The 22,483-nt window shown below is 47.5% G+C and overlaps 1 protein-coding gene across 2 annotated transcripts in view; it reads right to left on the bottom strand.

Moving 5' to 3' along the window:
- The window catches only part of ARHGAP42 (Rho GTPase activating protein 42), a 615,245-nt gene extending 594,636 nt beyond the window's left edge, over positions 1-20,609 (bottom strand). For both annotated transcript variants that reach the window (XM_063951500.1, XM_063951501.1), the window contains exon 1: positions 19,885-20,609. In XM_063951500.1, the coding sequence (XP_063807570.1) occupies positions 19,885-20,038 (154 nt within the window). In that variant the 5' untranslated portion in view covers positions 20,039-20,609. The remainder of the gene's footprint in view (positions 1-19,884) is intronic.
- Positions 20,610-22,483: the final 1,874 nt, after the last annotated feature.

Genomic DNA, 22,483 nt, shown 5'->3' with positions numbered 1-22,483 from the left:
CGTGGCGAGAATAATAAAAGCCCTATATCTACCACACTACTCTAGGACAGGATCCAGCTTGCCATTTTGCTTATCGCTGTAGGAATCTTTCTGCTTTCCAGGCCAACTCAATTAAAAATCCTAATCAGGGAGCTAAAGGATTTCCCAAGATCAGATACGGCCATGCTGTTTCTAAGACCACTTCTGGAAAAGAAATGAAGAATGTTTACTCCACACTGCAAGGTACAGTACGAGGTCTTTTTCTCTTCCGAGTTTCAGCATTCTCAGTAACGTTGCTTGGGGAAGCAGTCAAACAAAAAAAAAAGGAAAAAGAATGAAAATAGATGACAGTTAATAGGAACCAGGCTTGAACTCTCCACATCCTCGATAAACTGGTGACATCTGGACATCCCTTTCTTTTAAATTAATCGTAAACTGTGCAGAGGGTAGCTATTCTAAATATATTCAGAGAGTGTGGGAAAAGTAAGCTCACTGGCCATGGAGAGATCCAGAAGTAGCATGAGGACAGTTTTAGAACATTATCTTTAAACGTTTCATAGTTAAAATATAGAATTTTATGGGCTAACCCAAAATTCGTGAGAATTCACTTTATCTGGCAGTAGAATCAAGTATTTCTAAACAAAGTCCCGTTACGAAATTCTGTTAAACAAGAATATAAATATATGTTGTTTTTGTAACACATCCTCCACTATACTCCTTTTAGACTAAAATGCCAGGTTGCACTCAGGATCTTGTACACGGGCCAACCTGGGTGTGACACGTCTGAGACCCCTTCCAGACTGGCGGCAGGACCTGGCTTACTGCAGGGGTGGTGACGTCATCGCACACAGGTGCAGCCTGCCGCTTTGGAAAAAGGAGAGCTGTCGGAACCCTGTGTACCACCGTGTAGCTGATCCTATGGATTCGGAAGATTTTTCAAAATGTTGAATATTCCCATTTCCCTGACCTGGCAAGGGAACAGAGAATTGCAGCAATCAGTCGTAGATTTATGGGGGCCATTAGAAGACCACAAGGGAAGGGTGAGAATGAAGAGCCTTGCCCCTGTTGAAGCCATATGGCTTTATATATCACTAAAAGTCAATACTGAATCCAACCTGTAGACGTATGCTGTGTTGCTTTAATAGGGATGGCGGAAGATACATCACTGCCAACCACCTGTTATACAGGAAGTGCCTCTGCAGCCATTGTTCAGCATAACTGCAGCCAGTAGAGACACACTTCTGCAGCTCTCCAGAGTCCTGTGGTGAGTTGCACACAGACCACTTTATATAATCTACCTTTTGTAGGCCTGTATGATACACTTGCCATTGAGATAATGAATCTTACAGGAAAAAAGTAGCCCTGTAATGTGGGATCTGAGGTTATTTATATTTCCAGTTTAAATGGGTCATCAGAGTTGGTTTCCCAACAGACCTATAAATGCCGTTAACTGCTTAGCAGCAGATGTTCAAAATCATAGTGACATTGGGCTCTCGTCACTGAATTTTGTCTTGTGATACTAGATTTGTTAACTAATAAATAAGAATCTAAGACTCACTACCAACCCATATAAACTACATTGCTTAGGGTGCTACCCTCTAATAGCAAGTGCAGGGCACATGGTGACGTGATTTGTGTTATCATGGTCCCACCCCCATGGCAAACTGCCCAACATAACCCTCTGCAGGAGGGGAAAAATACTCTGCTCCTGGACTTCCCTCTAAATGTAGGATTGCCCTCACCAGTGTTGAACTAGTTACTTGATAAGAAAGGTGTTTCCCCACAGGTGATGGCAATCAGAAAATAAGGGTATCCGGGCTCTAGGTCAACCACACTTAGGTCAACAATGTCTAGGTCGACCACTATTGGTCGACAGTAAGTAGGTTGCCATGGTCTCTAGGTCAACATGACAGAAGGTCAACATGAGCTTTTCACATTTTTTTCACTTTTTCATGCTTTCCAATTCACGTGGACTACAATTGGGAACGGTAACCTGTGGCGAGTGTATCGGTAGCGGAGTGTGGCACCTTGCACAAAGCATGGCGAGCAATGCGAGCCATGTGAGGGGACACGGTGCACTAATTGGGGTTCCCGGTCACTCTAAGGAGAAAACGATACCAAGTTTAAAAAAAACAACCTCATGTTGACCTTGTACATGTCGACCTAGAGACCGCGTCGACCTAGAAACCATGTTGACTTACTTACTGTCGACCAGCAGTGTGGTCGACCCTATGATCCACACCCAAATTAAGAGAGAAGTCCAGGAGCAGAGCGTTCTGTCCCTCCTGGAGAGGGTCATGTTGGGAGGTATGCCATGATGTAATACCACGAATCACAGCATTACACAGCAAGGGCCGGGGCACCATGACTCATGAGGGGGAAATATAATAAGCAGTGAAAAGAACGGAGAAGAAAGCCAGTAGAGTAGTTGCCCATGGCAACCAATCTGCATTGAAGTAACACTTAGAATTTGCATACTATAAACAGCTGATTGGTTGCCATGGGTAACTTCTCCACTGGCTCACTTCTTCACTCTTTTCACTGCTTAGTGCATTGAGGGGGTCAATTTGCAGAAACTTGTGCTGTAAAGCTTCCAGTAGACCACGTTTGGGAGACTCCCGCCCTCAGCCAATAACCACACTGTATCTCTCTCCCCAGATTTCAGTTACACAGCTGCCTTTGTTCACGGCACCCACAGCACATCAAAGTATTAGTGAAATAAAGGTTTAATATTATTCACAGATGAGCTAAGGTTTGTGATGCACAATTAGGACTAAACCTAGTTACAATAATTGGTCTACATCCCTGAGTCACTTTCTACCTGACATCATGTAAGGCTCAATAATGAAGGAAAGGCCTTATGAAACTTGACTCAATTTATAACTTATAACCCAATTACTGGGCCAGCTGAACTACAATGGTCTGCACGGAGCCAGGAAAAATAATCTGGGCTTTTTGTTTTATTTGTTTTAATATATTTTACCAGGAAACATGAATAGAGGTTAGTCTTGTTTCCCAGTATAATCTAGGATTCATTGTGGAGATATGCAATGAAATCCCATCGAGTATAACCTGCAAAATTACACCGGCCTTTAGGATGATCTGGAAATCACATTACATTAAACCCCCTAATTTTTATTTATATACTTGATTAACCTTAAAATTAGTGCAAGAGGAGGACAAAGAGATACCAGGCACAAATCCTTGTAGCATTGCTGACCCCTCTATGTCATCCATGCCTGCCTGTCCCCTATAGATCATACTTGCCGACTTTATGGCTGCTCTCTCCCGGTTGGCTCAGCAGGGGGCGGGGCAGTGACGTGATGTGCAGAGGGGGGCGGGCCAGAGGCAGAATGGGAGCATGGAGGAAGCGGAACGGGGGCGTGGCTGATGTATTGCATCATGTAAGCCCCCCCCCCCGCTGTGTAATGCCGCCACTACCGGCATTATATGGCAGGGGGCATGGCTATGATGACGCGATTCAACAAGAATCGTGTCATTGACTGCCCAGACCGCCCACTTTACTCGCTAAGTGGGCGGCTGGGCAAGAGGGACCCCAGAAATCGGGGGAGACTTGCCTACTCTTCCGGGGGGCCGGGAGGGTCACACGATTTTCGGGAGTCTCCCGGCCATTCCGGGAGAGTAGGCAAGTATGCTACAGATTGTGAGCTCCCACGAGCAGGGCCCTCTTTCCATCACATTTACCTTCATTCCCCAGTTGTCAACAGCAGCAATGAACCTTCCTGTTTAACCTGCACTGCCTCGTGGGTACAATAATTGTACATGTGGTAATATATATATGGCTTCTCAATAGACATAAAGCTGAAGAGTGATAAATATGATGTCATCATGCTGGAATCTAATGACAGTTGGTCTGAACTCCTCCCCCTCTCACCAATGTCAGTGATGTCACTTCTGGAGAGCTCCGGCATAACACACATTTACAGTCGCCAAACACTTCTGTTATTTCCCATACTTCAACACATACCACCTCATGGTGAAAACTCACACCCTTCTGAAAAAATAAGAATTTACTTACCGATAATTCTATTTCTCATAGTCCGTAGTGGATGCTGGGAACTCCGTAAGGACCATGGGGAATAGCGGCTCCGCAGGAGACTGGGCACAAAAGTAAAAGCTTTAGGACTACCTGGTGTGCACTGGCTCCTCCCCCTATGACCCTCCTCCAAGCCTCAGTTAGGATACTGTGCCCGGACGAGCGTACACAATAAGGAAGGATTTTGAATCCCGGGTAAGACTCATGCCAGCCACACCAATCACACCGTACAACCTGTGATCTGAACCCAGTTAACAGCATGATAACAGCGGAGCCTCTGAAAAGATGGCTCACAACAACAAAAACCCGATTTTTGTAACAATAACTATGTACAAGTATTGCAGACAATCCGCACTTGGGATGGGCGCCCAGCATCCACTACGGACTATGAGAAATAGAATTATCGGTAAGTAAATTCTTATTTTCTCTGACGTCCTAGTGGATGCTGGGAACTCCGTAAGGACCATGGGGATTATACCAAAGCTCCCAAACGGGCGGGAGAGTGCGGATGACTCTGCAGCACCGAATGAGAGAACTCCAGGTCCTCCTCAGCATGGGTATCAAATTTGTAGAATTTAGCAAACGTGTTTGCCCCTGACCAAGTAGCTGCTCGGCAAAGTTGTAAAGCCGAGACCCCTCGGGCAGCCGCCCAAGATGAGCCCACCTTCCTTGTGGAATGGGCTTTTACAGATTTTGGCTGTGGCAGGCCTGCCACAGAATGTGCAAGCTGAATTGTACTACAAATCCAACGAGCAATAGTCTGCTTAGAAGCAGGAGCACCCAGCTTGTTGGGTGCATACAGGATAAACAGCGAGTCAGATTTTCTGACTCCAGCCGTCCTGGAAACATATATTTTCAGGGCCCTGACTACGTCCAGCAACTTGGAGTCCTCCAAGTCCCTAGTAGCCGCAGGTACCACAATAGGCTGGTTCAAGTGAAACGCTGAAACCACCTTAGGGAGAAATTGAGGACGAGTCCTCAATTCTGCCCTGTCCGTATGAAAAATTAGGTAAGGGCTTTTATAGGATAAAGCCGCCAATTCTGAGACACGCCTGGCTGAAGCCAGGGCTAACAGCATTACCACTTTCCATGTGAGATATTTTAAGTCCACAGTGGTGAGTGGTTCAAACCAATGTGATTTTAGGAACCCCAAAACTACATTGAGATCCCAAGGTGCCACTGGAGGCACAAAAGGAGGCTGTATATGCAGTACCCCCTTGACAAACGTCTGAACTTCAGGAACTGAAGCCAGTTCTTTCTGGAAGAAAATCGACAGGGCCGAAATTTGAACCTTAATGGACCCTAATTTTAGGCCCATAGACAGTCCTGTTTGCAGGAAATGCAGGAAACGACCCAGTTGAAATTCCTCTGTAGGGGCCTTCCTGGCCTCACACCACGCAACATATTTACGCCAAATACGGTGATAATGTTGCACGGTTACATCCTTCCTGGCTTTGATCAGGGTAGGGATGACTTCATCCGGAATGCCTTTTTCCTTCAGGATCCGGCGTTCAACCGCCATGCCGACAAACGCAGCCGCGGTAAGTCTTGGAACAGACAGGGTCCCTGCTGGAGCAGGTCCTTTCTTAGAGATAGAGGCCACGGGTCCTCCGTGAGCATCTCTTGAAGTTCCGGGTACCAAGTCCTTCTTGGCCAATCCGGAGCCACGAGTATAGTCCTTACTCCTCTCCTTCTTATGATTCTCAGTACCTTGGGTATGAGAGGCAGAGGAGGGAACACATACACTGACTGGTACACCCACGGTGTTACCAGAGCGTCCACAGCTATTGCCTGAGGGTCCCTTGACCTGGCGCAATATCTGTCTAGTTTTTTGTTGAGGCGGGACGCCATCATGTCCACCTTTGGTTTTTCCCAACGGTTCACAATCATGTGGAAGACTTCTAGGTGAAGTCCCCACTCCCCCGGGTGGAGGTCGTGTCTGCTGAGGAAGTCTGCTTCCCAGTTGTCCACTCCCGGAATGAACACTGCTGACAGTGCTATCACATGATTTTCCGCCCAGCGAAGAATCCTTGCAACTTCTGCCATTGCCCTCCTGCTTCTTGTGCCGCCCTGTCTGTTTACGTGGGCGACTGCCGTGATGTTGTCCGACTGGATCAACACCGGCTGACCCTGAAGCAGAGGCCTTGCTTGACTTAGGGCATTGTAAATGGCCCTTAGTTCCAGGATATTTATGTGAAATGACGTTTCCATGCTTGACCACAAGCCCTGGAAATTTCTTCCCTGTGTGACTGCTCCTCAGCCTCTCAGGCTGGCATCCGTGGTCACCAGGACCCAGTCCTGAATGCCGAAACTGCGGCCCTCTAGAAGATGAGCACTCTGCAACCACCACAGGAGAGACACCCTTGTCCTTGGAGACAGGGTTATCCGCTGATGCATCTGAAGATGCGATCCGGACCATTTGTCCAGCAGATCCCACTGAAAAGTTCTTGCGTGGAATCTGCCGAATGGAATCGCTTCGTAAGAAGCCACCATTTTTCCCAGGACCCCTGTGCATTGATGCACTGACACTTGGCCTGGTTTTAGGAGGTTCCTGACTAGCTCGGATAACTCCCTGGCTTTTTCCTCCGGGAGAAACACCTTTTTCTGGACTGTGTCCAGAATCATCCCTAGGAACAGCAGACGTGTCGTCGGAATCAGCTGCGATTTTGGAATATTTAGAATCCACCCGTGCTGTCGTAGTACTACTTGAGATAGTGCTACTCCGACCTCTAACTGTTCCCTGGACCTTGCCCTTATCAGGAGATCGTCTAAGTAAGGGATAATTAAGACGCCTTTTCTTCGAAGAAGAATCATCATTTCGGCCATTACCTTGGTAAAGACCCGAGGTGCCGTGGACAATCCAAACGGCAGCGTCTGAAACTGATAGTGACAGTTCTGTACCACAAACCTGAGGTACCCTTGGTGAGAAGGGCAAATTGGGACATGGAGGTAAGCATCCTTGATGTCCAGAGACACCATATAGTCCCCTTCTTCCAGGTTCGCTATCACTGCTCTGAGTGACTCCATCTTGAATTTGAACCTTTGTATGTAAGTGTTCAAGGATTTCAGATTTAAAATAGGTCTCACCGAGCCGTCCGGCTTCGGTACCACAAACAGCGTGGAATAATACCCCTTTCCCTGTTGTAGGAGGGGTACCTTGATTATCACCTGCTGGGAATACAGCTTGTGAATGGCTTCCAATACCGCCTCCCTGTCGGAGGGAGACGTTGGTAAAGCAGACTTCAGGAATCGGCGAGGGGGAGACGTCTCGAATTCCAATTTGTACCCCTGAGATACTACCTGCAGGATCCAGGGGTCCACTTGCGAGTGAGCCCACTGCGCGCTGAAATTCTTGAGACGACCCCCCACCGTACCTGAGTCCGCTTGTAAGGCCCCAGCGTCATGCTGAGGACTTGGCAGAAGCGGGGGAGGGCTTCTGTTCCTGGGAAGAGGCTGCCTGCTGCAGTCTTTTTCCCCTTCCTCTGCCCCGGGGCAGAAATGAGTGGCCTTTTGCCCGCTTGCCCTTATGGGGACGAAAGGACTGAGCCTGAAAAGACGGTGTCTTTTTCTGCTGAGAGGTGACCTGGGGTAAAAAGGTGGATTTCCCAGCCGTTGCCGTGGCCACCAGGTCCGATAGACCGACCCCAAATAACTCCTCCCCTTTATACGGCAATACTTCCATATGCCGTTTGGAATCCGCATCACCTGACCACTGTCGCGTCCATAACCCTCTTCTGGCAGAAATGGACAGCGCACTTACTCTTGATGCCAGAGTGCAAATATCCCTCTGTGCATCTCGCATATATAGAAATGCATCCTTTAAATGCTCTATAGTCAATAATATACTGTCCCTGTCCAGGGTATCAATATTTTCAGTCAGGGAATCCGACCAAGCCACCCCAGCACTGCACATCCAGGCTGAGGCGATTGCTGGTCGCAGTATAACACCAGTATGTGTGTATATACTTTTTAGGATATTTTCCAGCTTCCTATCAGCTGGCTCCTTGAGGGCGGCCGTATCAGGAGACGGTAACGCCACTTGTTTTGATAAGCGTGTGAGCGCCTTATCTACCCTAGGGGGTGTTTCCCAACGCGCCCTAACCTCTGGCGGGAAAGGGTATAATGCCAATAATTTTTTAGAAATTAGCAGTTTTTTATCGGGGGAAACCCACGCTTCATCACACACCTCATTTAATTCATCTGATTCAGGAAAAACTACGGGTAGTTTTTTCACACCCCACATAATACCCTTTTTTGTGGTACTTGTAGTATCAGAAATGTTCAAAACCTCCTTCATTGCCGTGATCATGTAACGTGTGGCCCTACTGGAAATCACGTTTGTTTCCTCACCGTCGACACTGGAGTCAGTGTCCGTGTCTGGGTCTGTGTCGACCATCTGAGGTAACGGGCGCTTTAGAGCCCCTGATGGTGTTTGAGACGCCTGGACAGGTACTAACTGATTTGCCGGCTGTCTCATGTCGTCAACAGTCTTTTGTAAAGTGCTGACGCTATCACGTAATTCCTTCCATAAGACCATCCAGTCAGGTGTCGACTCCCTAGGGGGTGACATCACTATTACAGGCAATTGCTCCGCCTCCATACTATTTTCCTCCTCATACATGTCGACACAAACGTACCGACACACAGCACACACACAGGGAATGCTCTGATAGAGGACAGGACCCCACTAGCCCTTTGGGGAGACAGAGGGAGAGTTTGCCAGCACACACCAGAGCGCTATATATATATACAGGGATAACCTTATATAAGTGTTTTTCCCTTATATAGCTGCTGTATTGATTAATCTGCCAAATTAGTGCCCCCCCTCTCTTGTTTTACCCTGTTTCTGTAGTGCAGGACTGCAGGGGAGAGTCAGGGAGACGTCCTTCCAGCGGAGCTGTGAGGGAAAATGGCGCTTGTGTGCTGAGGAGATAGGCTCCGCCCCCTTCTCGGCGGCCTTTCTCCCGCTTTTTTAAGGAAAACTGGCAGGGGTTAAATGCATCCATATAGCCCAGGAGCTATATGTGATGTATTTTTCGCCATCTAAGGTGTTTTTATTGCGTCTCAGGGCGCCCCCCCCCCCCAGCGCCCTGCACCCTCAGTGACCGGAGTGTGAAGTGTGCTGAGAGCAATGGCGCACAGCTGCGGTGCTGTGCGCTACCTTATTGAAGACAGGACGTCTTCTGCCGCCGATTTCCCGGACCTCTTCTGTCTTCTGGTTCTGTAAGGGGGCCGGCGGCGCGGCTCTGGGACCCATCCATGGCTGGGCCTGTGATCGTCCCTCTGGAGCTAATGTCCAGTAGCCTAAGAAGCCCAATCCACTCTGCACGCAGGTGAGTTCGCTTCTTCTCCCCTTAGTCCCTCGGTGCAGTGAACCTGTTGCCAGCAGGACTCACTGAAAATAAAAAACCTATACTTAAACTTTTTCACTAAGCAGCTCAGGAGAGCCACCTAGTGTACACCCTTCTCGTTCGGGCACAAAAATCTAACTGAGGCTTGGAGGAGGGTCATAGGGGGAGGAGCCAGTGCACACCAGGTAGTCCTAAAGCTTTTACTTTTGTGCCCAGTCTCCTGCGGAGCCGCTATTCCCCATGGTCCTTACGGAGTTCCCAGCATCCACTAGGACGTCAGAGAAATAACACAATACCAGCATCGCAATTTATCTACAACCAAAAATGTACAACAGTATAGAACAAAAAGACTCACAGGGATGCACAGACCACATCACTTTGCTTTGCAATGAATATCACCTATATATGTTATACCCTTGCATTCATCTGATGCACATATAAGCTGCAGAATGATGTGGAGCTCTATTATTGGGATGCAGTTGATATGCCGGCGTTCGGGATGACGGCGGTCGGGATACCGACGCTGGAATCCCGACCGCTGACAATGCCGCCAGCCGGAATGCCGGCTAACAGAGGATATTCCCACAACACCCATAGAGTGGGATTAGAACATGTGGCGAGCGCAGAGAGACACCGATCCCGCAAGGGGCTCAGTTGCGCTCGCCCCCGCCACTCTGGCAGCTGGGATCCCAGCTGCCGGCATATCAGCCCCAACCCACATTATTGCTGTTTTTCTGACTATAAGCTACCAGGAGATAGTAGGTATATTTATATCAGTTATTGGGGGGCAGTGGCAGGTAGCTCTGAGCACAAGGAGGAATATACCGTGGACTCATCAACATAAGCCCAAGGTGATTATTTCATACTTGACGACTTCAGGGCTTTGCACTCCGGGAAGGTAAAGAGCAGTCGGCATCTAGATGAGCCGTATGGGGGCATGGCACCAGGAACGCATTTACTGTGCCACCGCTCCCTGCTGTACAATGCCGCTACTATAGGAACAGTACAGCGGGGGGATGACGCAATTCAGTGCTAAAACGTCATTAATAATCTTGAGTGGCATCCTGTGTGCTAGCTTGGGAGAGCTCCATGAGGTTTGCCAGTCTCCCAGACATTTGGGGAGAATAAGTACATTTTTAAAATGCACAGAAAATACGTTAAAAAATGGAGAACAAAACTGGTCATGTGCATCATTGGTCCTTATGGTATATGTCTGACATCCACACAATCCAGAGACAAAAACCACACACCATAAATGCGAGTTCTCAGTTGCATGGTCTGTCTCCTCCATAGCCAAAATGATCGGATAATGTGTCGCATTCCAGATACTGATGACTAGCAACAATTGCCTTAGAGCAGAGCGTTTTATAGTCTTCTGCAAGGTAAGAGACTTACTGATGATGATGATGATGATGATGATGATGCTCTGGCTACCAGAAACCTCTTAGGTGAAGAACACAATGCTCTATTATTATTATTATTACCAGTTATTTCCGCAGCGCTTTTACAGAGAATATTTGGCCATTCACATCGGTCTATATAATATCGCTCTATATAATACCCAAGTTACAGATTTATAGTTTTCATGTCTATTACTGAGTGAGGACAGCTGACGGGCTGCCAGGAGCATCCTCTCCGGGTACTGAGAAACTTTTTGTGGCACAGTCACCCTGCAGGATGTTGCCAGATTTCAGCACAACGACTCTAAAAGATCATGAGATTAGTGTCACAGGATGTGAAGCCTGCACAGGGCATGCAATAAAGACATTTAACAGAAGCACTAGACAGGGGGGGAGAGGCAAGTCGTACACTGTGTTATGTGTACCACCATTCTTTGCTGTCAGCCTTTTACTCAAGCTATGATAATGCCATACCTCCCAACATGACCCTCTCCAGAAGAGACAGAATGCTCTGCACCTGGACTTCCCTCTGATGCTTGCCATCATCTGTGGTGAAACACCTTTCTTATCCATTAACCTGTTCAAAACCGCTGCCGGTGATCGCAAATTAATGGACAAGTGCGGGAGCAGAGCATTGTGTACCTCCTAGAGAGGGTCATGCTGGGAAGGTATGTAGTGTTACAAAGTTGCATTCCCAACCTCGGTCCTCAAGGCACACTAATACCCCTTTTACACCGCCAGCATATAACATGGGTCATTGCACATGAGCGCGTATGACCCGTGTTGCTGTGCGGTGTAAAAGGGCCCAGTTGGAATAATCTGGGCCCAGTGACCCGTTATTCCAACTCTGGTAGCTTGCACGGATGAACACGAGTTTAACCCGGCTTGATGTGCTGTGTAAACGGGAAGCTGAGTCGATGCGATCCGTTTCCCGTTCACGCTATGTGCATGGGCGGCGCTTGGAGATCATGTGATCTCTAACTGCCGTCCCCGCCACGTCACCAACCTGCCAATGTGCCGAGTTGGGAACAGCAACGGGGAGTGGCCTGAGGCGGGTCGCAGCCGGGAAGCACCTGTGTCAGGCTCCCGGGCAGTGGCGTAACTACTGCCCCCGCAGCCCTCGCGGTGGCTTGGGGGCGAGGGGCTGCGGGGGCGCCGCCACTGATTTAGAGCAGATTGACATGCGGACGAGTGTCCGCATGTCAATCTGCGGTCTCCTCACTAACCGGCCGCTGCTGTAAGGAGGGACACGGAGCGGAGGGCACAGCGCGCGCCTCTCCTGTGTCCCTCCTGGGTCTCCGGTGGGTCTAATAAAGGAAGTGCCGTTCGTGAGCTCTAATTGGCTCACGAACCGGCACTTCCTTTAACAGACCCGCCGGAGACCCAGGAGGGACACAGGAGAGGCGCGCGCTGTGCCCTCCGTGTCCCTCCAACAGAAAACAGCGGGGGAGCGGGGGCACTGGGGGAGCATATGTGGCACTGGGGGGGGGGGGGGGGGTATGTGTACCTGGCACATGGGGGGGGGGGCTATATTTGGCACTGGCACTGTTGGGGAATATCTGGCACTGGGGGCATATATGGCACTGGAGGGGTATATGTGTACCTGGCACATGGGGGGGGGGGCTATATTTGGCACTGGGGGCATGTGAGTACCTGGCACTGTGGGGGAATATCTAACACTGGGGGCATATGTGGCACTGGGGGGGGGGGGGGGTTATATGTGTACCTGGCACATGGGGGGGGTCTATATTTGGCACTGGGGGCATGTGAGTACCTGGCACCGTGGGGAAATATCTGGCACTGGGGACATATGTGGCACTGGGAGCACAGCCCTAGCAACAAGCACTACCCCCTAGCAACGAGCATGACACCCAGTGCATGAAACCCCTGGCAACGAGCATGACACCCTGAGCATGAAAACCCCTGGCACCGTGCATGGAACCAAGAGCATGAAACCCCTGGCAACGAGCAGGTAATTTAAAAGTAATTAGAAGGGTTACTGTAGGACTTAATGTGTAATGGGCATTGCAGTGTGTGGCATAATGTATCACGGACATTGCGGTGTGTGTCATAATGTGTCACAGGCATTACGGTGTGTGGCATACTATATCACGGGCATTGTGGTATGTGGTATAATGTCTCAGGGTCATTGCAGTGTGGCATAATGTATAACGGGCATTGCAGTGTGTGGCATAGGGTATAACGGGCATTGCGGTATGTGTCACAGGCATTACGGTGTATGGTATACTATATCACGGGCATTGTGATATGTGGTATAATGTCTCAGGGTCATTGCAGTGTGTGGCATAATGTATCACGGACATTGCGATGTGTGTCATAATGTGTCAGGCATTACGGTGTGTTGTATACTATATCACGGGCATTGTGGTATGTGGTATAATATCTCAGGGTCATTGCAGTGTGTGTCATAATGTGTCACAGGCATTGTATGTGCTATAATGTATCAGGGGCATTGAAGTGTGTGGCATAATGTATAACGGGCATTGCGATTCCTGTCATAATGTGTCACAGGCATTACGGTGTGTGGCATAATGTGTCGGGGGCATTATGGTGTGTGCATATTGTGTCATGTGCATTACTGTGTGTGGCATAATGTCTCAGGGCAATTGCAGTATGTGGCATAATGTACACTGGGCATTACTATAAGGAGGAAAAAGGACAAATAATGTAAGGGGCATGAATCAGGATTATTTTTCTTTCCTGTGGTGGCTAACGTCTGGGCGTGCAGGTTGCAAAACTGGGGTATAAGGTAGTCTTTTCCTGCAATGCCACGCCCCTTTATGCAAAGCCACGCCCATTTCAATGAAGCTACGCCCCTTTTTGTGACGCGCGCATATTTCTCCCTTCAGTAGTGCCGGGGCGCCGAATAATTTTTTGGCTTGGGGGAGAAAAATGTATAGTTACGCCACTGCTTCCGGGTGTGACCCGCCTCAGGCTATATAGAAGGGGTATAACAGTCCAGGTTTTAGTGATATCCGGGCTTTAGCACAGATGGTTAAATAAAAAATACTGAGGTACTAATTAAGTCACTTGTGCTCAAGCAGGGCGATCACTAAAACCTGGACTGTTAGTGTGCCTTGAGGACCGAGGTTGAGAATGCCTGCTGTAAACAAATCAACTTCTGGATGATGTATTTGTTGGCAAGCCGGAATACACACTGCGATACAGACTAACATAAAATGATGCTTTCCGGGTACAGATACAATCACTGACATGCAGCAAGGGGTTGAAGTCATTATACTGAATGTTGGGCAGACACTTTTGATGAGTTTACCAATGCAAGTCTTCTTTCAGACCAAACACAGGGATCATATATAAAGGAAGAGACACTTGGGACCAAAAGTGAGAATGTTCCTCCAAAAGCCTGACAAGTATTGGGAATATAGCAGGCGGTGCAGGAAATGAGACCAGAGTGTGCTGGACTGATCAGTCTCCTCCCCGGGGGTGGACTAGGAGTCTGCAGAGGTTAGGAAGGAGACATAACATAAAACAACTTGCTAATTGCTTTCATTCTACACGGTTTTACATTTACTCTTTTATGAGACAACTAGTTACCAGCCCATCAAAATGACGGAACATCATAACAGCAATGTCAGACCGACCGCTATACGGGCCTGAATGGAGCAACACTTGGATTGTTCCGTCGTGCACCATCTAGTGGCCGCTGGCGAGCATAACACTTGTGTTCCCCCCATAGAGGTGAGGAGCAGCAATAGCCTTTCATTATATAGGATGGTGACAGCCCAGCTCCATAATAATCAAACTAGAAGATTTCTAAACAACGGGGGGTCATTCCAAGTTGATCGCTCGCTAGCTAGTTTTAGCAGCCGTGCAAACGCTATGCCGCCGTCCACTGGGAGTGTATTTTAGCTTAGCAGAAGTGCGAACGAAAGGATCGCAGAGCGGCTACAAAAAGTTTTTGTGCAGTTTCAGAGTAGCTCAAAACCTACTCAGCGCTTGCGATCACTTCAGACTATTCCGTTACGGATTTGACGTCACACACCTGCCCAGCGTTCGCCCAGCCACGCCTGCGTTTTCCCTGGCATGCCCGTGTTTTTCCAAACACTCCCTGAAAACGGTCAGTTGCCACCCAGAAACGCCCACTTCATGTCAATCACTCTGCGGCCACCAATGCGACTGATATGCATCGCTAGACCCTGTGCAAATCTGCATCGGTCGTTGTGCCCGTACGTCACGCGTGCGCATTGCGGTGCATACGCATGCGCAGAACTGCCATTTTTTAGCCTGAACGCTGCACTGCGAACAAATGCAGCTAGCGATCAACTCGGAATGACCACCAATGTCTCTGTTCTTCAACGTATGACAAGGGGCTTGTATAAAATGGTGCTACCAAATGCAATGATGGTCTTAAACACGTGCCAACCACATACCTGCATGTTCCAGTCTAGTATATTAACAGTTAACTTAATAAACTTCAGGGCCGCATTGTTGGTCTTTTAAGAGTCACAGGGGCATAATTCCGATGTTTGCGCATATCTCCAATGTTTTCACACTGTGCTTGTACAGATCAGGGGCTGTGATGTCACTCACAGTGCCCCAAATGCATCAGCAAGAATGACAATCTGTTGGCATTTGGGTTCAGCGACGGGCAGTATTTATAAAAACGGGGTCATTTCGGCCCCGATTTATGGGCGTTGTTTTAGGTGTGCTTCACCGACTCCAGCAATGTGATTTGGCTGGGCATTTAGAGTGACCCGATGGTTACTCAGATGGTCATGCAGATCCTTGAACGCAGCAGCGGAACACAAAGTCTGAAGTGGGCGTCTCAACTCGAGACTCCTGCTGCGGCTTTTGCATAATTTCTCACCGCCGCTGCACACAAAGACGCGGTGGCCGTGCTATAGCGCCCATCTCTGTATCAGCCCCAAGAGCCGCACATCAACATTGATCTCAGTAATTAAAACAAGACCTTTAACCACAGCAAGAGACCCATTTCTGTAATAATATGTCAGCCGGAGTTTTAAACAAGTGTTGCAAGCAACAGCAAACACATCAGGGGCTGAAGGTGAAGGCCCGGAGTGGAGCCCAATTCTCATCACTGATCTACTGTCATCAGACAGATGAAAGCCGATTTCTGGTAGGTTGTTACCGGTTACCCATAACTACTCTTAATATCATGGGTCTTCAACCTGCGGTCCTCCAGCTGCTGCGGAACTAAACATCCCAGCATGCCCTGCCTCAGTTTTAAGATGCCTTGATAGCAAAACTGTGGCAGGGCATGCTGGGATTGTGTAGTTCCACAACAGCCGTAGGGAAACAGGTTGAAGGCCCATGCTTAATACCATTACAGGTTGAGTATCCCTTATCCAAAATGCTTGGGACCAGAGGTATTTTGGATATGGGATTTTTCCGTATTTTGGAATAATTGCATACCATAATGAGATATCATGGTGATGGGACCTAAGTCTAAGCACAGAATGCTTTTATGTTTACATATACACCTTATACACACAGCCTGAAGGTCATTTTAGCCAACATTTTTTATAGCTTTGTGCATTAAACAAAGTGTGTGTACATTCACACAATTCATTTATATTTCATATACACCTTGGCCCTCATTCCGAGTCGTTCGCTCTGTAATTTTCTTCGCATGGCAGTGAAATTCCGCTTAGTACGCATGCGCAATATTCGCACTGCGACTGCGCCAAGTAATTTTACAATGAAGATAGTATTTTTACTCACGGCTTTTTCTTCGCTCTGGCGAACGTAGTGTGATTGACAGGAAATGGGTGTTACTGGGCGGAAACACGGCGTTTTCGGGGCGTGTGGATAAAAACGCTACCGTTTCCGGAAAAAACGCAGGAGTGGCCGGAGAAACGGGGGAGTGTCTGGGCGAACGCTGGGTGTGTTTATGACGTCAAACCAGGAACGACAAGCACTGAACTGAACGCAGATGCCGAGTAAGTCTGAAGCTACTCTGAAACTGCTAAGTAGTTTGTAATCGCAATATTGCGAATACATCGGTCGCAATTTTAAGAAGCTAAGATACACTCCCAGTAGGCGTAGGCTTAGCGTGAGCAACTCTGCTAAATTCGCCTTGCGAGCGATCAACTCGGAATGAGGGCCCTTATACACACAGCCTGAAGGTCATTATAGCCAGTATTTTTTATAACTTTGTGCATTAAACAAGGTGTGTGTACATTCACACAATGAAGTTATGTTTCATATACACCTTATATACACAGCCTGAAGGTCATTTAATACAATATTTTTAATAACTTTGTGTATTAAACAAACTTTGTGTACATTGAGCCATCAAAAAACAAAGGTTTTACTATCTCACTCTCACTCAAAAAAGTCCGTATTTCGGAATATTCCGTATTTCGGAATATTTGGATATTGGATACTCAACCTGTACATAGTCACAGCTCCATAACAGGCCAGTGACACACATTAGGATAGACCTCGATCTGCCGCACTACAGAACCCTAGAGTCGCCTTAGAAATAAAAGATGATAATTATAACAATACAATAGACCACAGTAACAATATAACAAATTGCAGAAGTTCCATGGAAAACACCCTTTTATCCCCAGAAACTGGTATAATTACTGCAGGATCCAGTCTTTAGGTCGACAGTAAGTAGGTCACTGTCTAGGTCGACCGCTATTGGTCGACATGATTTCTATGTCGACATGACAAAAGGTCGACATGAGTTTTTCTTTTTCTTTTTTTTTTCTTTTCTTAACTTTTTCATACTTTATAATCCACATGGACTACAATTGGGAACGGTAACCTGCCCGAAGGGGACACGGTGCACTAATTGGGGTACCCGGTCACTGTATGGAGAAAACGACATTAAAAACAAAAAAATATTATGTCGACCTTTTCTCATGTCGACCTACTTACTGTCTACCAATAGTGGTCGACCTAGACACTGTCGACCTAAATCTAATCTACCTAACATACTACACCCAATTACTACATGTTTGTGGCGTGTTACAGTCAGACATCATTGCTACACTAGACGCCTAAAACACAAGAACAACAAACACATCAGGAAAAATTATAACTATTTCATTATTACTAGCAGAAGGGCCTGACAGCGTAACAGTGATTAAAGGAAATCTAAAAGAACCCCGTCATGTCAGAAATGTAAATGAAAACCACACATGGCACTTATCGTACCTGTGGGTGAGCCATGATAAAACAAACCCTTCATTTCACTACCCAATGGAAAAGAAAAAAGAAAAGAGTTCACATCATTTACTTAGTACATCTGCATAGAAGTCACAACGTTCTGCTCACAATTAATTACCCACATAAGAAAGGAAAAAGTTCAATGTCCCATATGGCAGTAGGGTGATGTAAACAATTTACAGAATTTACAGTGGCCTCAGATGTAATCACAGTAATTGGTGTCCTAATAATTATAAACAACAGACAAGAGCATCGTTGTATGCGCTCGTCTTTTATCATTATTAGGACACCAATTACTGTGTATAGAAATAGAAATAGTACAAGTATTTTACCCTTTGTGGAACTATGGACATAAAAATATATTGTTCACGATAAAGACTTTTTATTAACGTTTGGACACAGGAAGTTTGGGGATCTTGGCAAAAAGCAGTGTAAAGGTGGGTACACACTAGTCGACGTGCTCTATGAGCGACGTCGCCTTGTGTTTCCTCCTCCTGAGCTGGGCGGTCGGCGCAGTGCATACACACTGAGCGATATGACGACCATATCGCTCAATGACGTCACGCCGCGGTATGGTTGCGCAGGCAGCTCTTGGACGACGGTCCAAATTGAGCTGCATGCGTGGTCGACAGCGAGGGTCGTTAACGACCCACGGGGCAGCGCATCGCTCATCGTTGCCGGCATACATACTTGCCAAGAAAAAGAATGACGTTACTCAGGAAGGGTGAAAATGAGCGACGTCGTTCATTTTCTCGGCAAGTGTGTATGCACCTTTACTGTTTACATCATCATCTTCAATAATATTATTACACATCTTCATCTAGATATTTCTATGACTCAAAGGGCCTGATTCTGAGTGGATATACTGCGCATGCGCCATAAAAAGAACGTAGCCCCTGTGCATGTGCTGGGCCGGATATTCGCACACAGATGGAGTTTGACAGTGTGTACAGATTGATCTGTCCATTGATGAAGCACACCATCAGTGAAATTGGCATTTCCGGACGGTAACTGAGCGGCGAACTTGCGGATCCGTGTCGTGGGAACGTCGACGGCCGTGCTCATTCACAGCATGCGGACGCAGCGTGGAGTGGGTGCAAGTCCGAATACGAGTGATGTGGACATATAAGCAGTGGGAGGGATGGACTTCCGCATGCAGATACTGGGCATACATGGGCGGATTCTCACATTAGCATTAGTAAGCAGGCTGTCGCGCCCATGCGGAGAAGGAACAGAAGCGAACAACTCAGAATGAGACCCAAAGGGGTAAATTTACTAAGATGGGAGTTCTATTTAAGATGGGATGTTGCCCATAGCAACCAAATTCCAGGAGCTAGATAAATGAGAAGTAGAAGCTGATTGGTTGCTATGGGCAACATCCCATCTTAAATAGAACTCCCATCTTAGTAAATTTACCCCAGAATGTGCACCCTCTTTTTATCTGACACATATACCCCTACCTCTGTGTCTGTTTTTGCCCAGTTTCTTCTATTACTGTTCTAATTGTAAAGTGCAACGCAATATGCTGCCGCTATATAAGAAACGGTTAATATATAAATACATACATACATATAAAGAACGTTTTCAATGACTTGCTAAGGAATCTCCTACCCAGCCTGGGAGCCAATAATTTCTGCAAGCAACAAAAACAAACTTCTGAAAACTTTTTTTTTTCTTCTTTAAAGAAGTTCTGCAGCAGTTGCAAAAGTTCTATGAAACCTATAGCTGCAAGAAGCTGATTCTGTCAGATCTTTAATGTGTCCACCGCATGTGGTTAAGGAACATCCGATACTTTATATTGCAACACTGACAACAAACACCAGATTGTATCTCTGCAGCGATCAGCACAACACACACTGTAGCTGCAAGAAAAAGTCACCGACTTGCTGGAACATGTCAGCCCGTGTGTACTTACTTCTCAGCGCCCCGACCAGCATGTTCCCGTCTTTGATCAACTCCTTAATAAACTTATTGGTCCTGTCCAGCTCGATCTCATGACACTTGAGCCTTTCCCTGAAGTCTGGGCTGTCCAGGTAGGAGTCGCTGAACTCCAGAGTCGGCAGCCCCATGGTAGAAGCCTCTGCAGGAAAATAGATAGTAACAAAGTTGCAAGGAGATCTGCAGCAGTCGCCAGTTCCTGTGCAGACAGGCAGAGGACGCGGCTTAGACGCACAGCAGCAGCAGCAGCAGCGCAGGGATGGGAAAGGGTGGGCTGCAGTCACTGTCACCCAGCTGCATTGTCCCCCTGACCAGCAGGCTGCTGCACAGAGGAAACTCACTCACTGCTGGTGCTCAGACATTTCCGGCAGCTCAGACTCCTTTTCTTCGCTCTCTCCCCTCCCTGCAGCTCCCCAATGATCACAATGCAGCCAGGCTGCTGAAATCCCAGCACAAGCTAAACCCTGATCTCAGAGCTTCACCCTACTACACCCCCCTCTCGCGCTGCTGCCACACAGGGACTCCCAGCAAGGTCACACTCAGGTCACCTCACATTCCTAGATAAATTGGAAGGAGGGCTGCACCCCCCCTTTGTCCTGGATTCCTCCTGAGCTGCAGAGAAAAAAAAAAGTATGATGTCAAGTTTGCTGGGTTATTACGTTGCAGCAGAATGTGGGTGCCATGAGCGTGATCTTCTTTGGTTACCTCCAGGTTTAACTTCCCACTTTTGTGCTTGGGGGAAAAAAAAAAAAAAAAAAAAACTTTTAAAGACTTCAGATAAAAGTAATAGTTAGAAAAAGTTGGAAACGTGAGAAGTTCGTCTCTAGCCCGCCACCTGTAGACGGCACAGGGAATAGCCGCAGTATCCTGCAGCTGAATGACCTCATCGGGGTACGTATTTATCATGCAAACAAAACTTGTAGTTGCTAATTGAAAAGACACATGTTCTCAGTAATGCAGTAATAATTAGGTTGTCCATCTGTGAAGAACATGTTTGGTGGAGTTAATATAAACACCTGTGATAACTCCATATAAGAGGATGGTTCTGTAGGTACTCATTGGGGTATATTTACTAAGCTCCCGATTTTGACCGAGATGCCGTTTTTTCTTCAAAGTGTCATCTCGGTTAATCTCGGTCATTTACTAAACACTAATCACGGCAGTGATGAGGGCATTCGTAATTTTTTGCTAGTTCAGGTAAAAAATTACGAATGAATACACCATCGGTCAAATTACGCCTGTTTAGATATGAATCTCGGTCATTTACTAAGAAGTGCAAAGCAAAAAAACACAAAACACTGCCGTGAAAAATTACAACTCGTAAAAAAGTCCTAAAAAAAAACAGACCTGCTTTTTTTTTTCCGTGATTTGAGATGCATGCAGGGATCCATGAGATCCGTGCATGTATATCAGTGGGAAGGGGTGGGAAAGTGCTTATTTTTGCCAAAAAAATTGCGTGGGGTCCCCCCTCCTAAGCATAACCAGCCTCGGGCTCTTTGAGCCGATCCTGGTTGCAGAAATATGGGGAAAAAAATGACAGGGGTTCCCCCATATTTAAGCAACCAGCATCGGGCTCTGCGCCTGGTCCTGGTCCCAAAAATACGGGGGACAAAAAGAGTAGGGGTCCCCCGTATTTTTAAAACCAGCACCGGGCTCCACTAGCTGGACAGATAATGCCACAGCCGGGGGTCACTTTTATACAGCGCCCTGCGGCCGTGGCATCAAAAATCCAACTAGTCACCCCTGGCCGGGGTACCCTGGGGGAGTGGGAACCCCTTCAATCAAGGGGTCCCCCCCCCCCAGCCACCCAAGGGCCAGGGGTGAAGCCCGAGGCTGTCCCCCCCCATCCAATGGGCTGCGGATGGGAGGGCTGATAGCCTTTGTTGTAAAATAAAAGATATTGTTTTTAGTAGCAGTACTACAAGTCCCAGCAAGCCTCCCCCGCATGCTGGTACTTGGAGAACCACAAGTACCAGCATGCGGCGGAAAAACGGGCCCGCTGGTACCTGTAGTACTACCACTAAAAAAATACCCAAAAAAACACAAGACACACACACCGTGAAAGTATAATTTTATTACATACATACACACATACATACATACTTACCTTATGTTCTCACGCAGGTCGGTCCTCTTCTCCAGTAGAATCCAAGGGCTACCTGTTGAAGAAATTCTACTCACCAGATCCATGGGTCCAGGCTCCTCGGCAAATCCAGGGTTAATCCACGTACTTGAATAAAAAAAAAAAACGGTGTCCCGACCACGAACTGAAAGGGGACCCATGTTTGCACATGGGTCACCTTTCCACGAATGCCAGAAAGCCACTCTGACTTCTGTCTAAGTGGGTTTCTTCAGCCAATCAGGGAGTGCCACGTTGTAGCACTCTCCTGATCAGCTGTGTGCTGCTGTCCTCACTGACAGGCGGCACACGGCAGTGTTACAATGTAGCGCCTATGCGCTCCATTGTAACCAATGCTGGGAACTTTCTGCTCAGCGGTGACGTCACTTTAGGTCAACCGCAGGGCAGAAAGTTCCCATCATTGGTTACAATGTAGCGCATAGGCGCTACATTGTAA

Source organism: Pseudophryne corroboree, chromosome 2 (genome assembly GCF_028390025.1).
Source record: "Pseudophryne corroboree isolate aPseCor3 chromosome 2, aPseCor3.hap2, whole genome shotgun sequence".
Taxonomy (NCBI): Eukaryota; Metazoa; Chordata; class Amphibia; order Anura; family Myobatrachidae; genus Pseudophryne; species Pseudophryne corroboree.
Note: the sequence above shows the minus strand (reverse complement) of the source record. Positions and strands in the feature narration are given on the sequence as shown.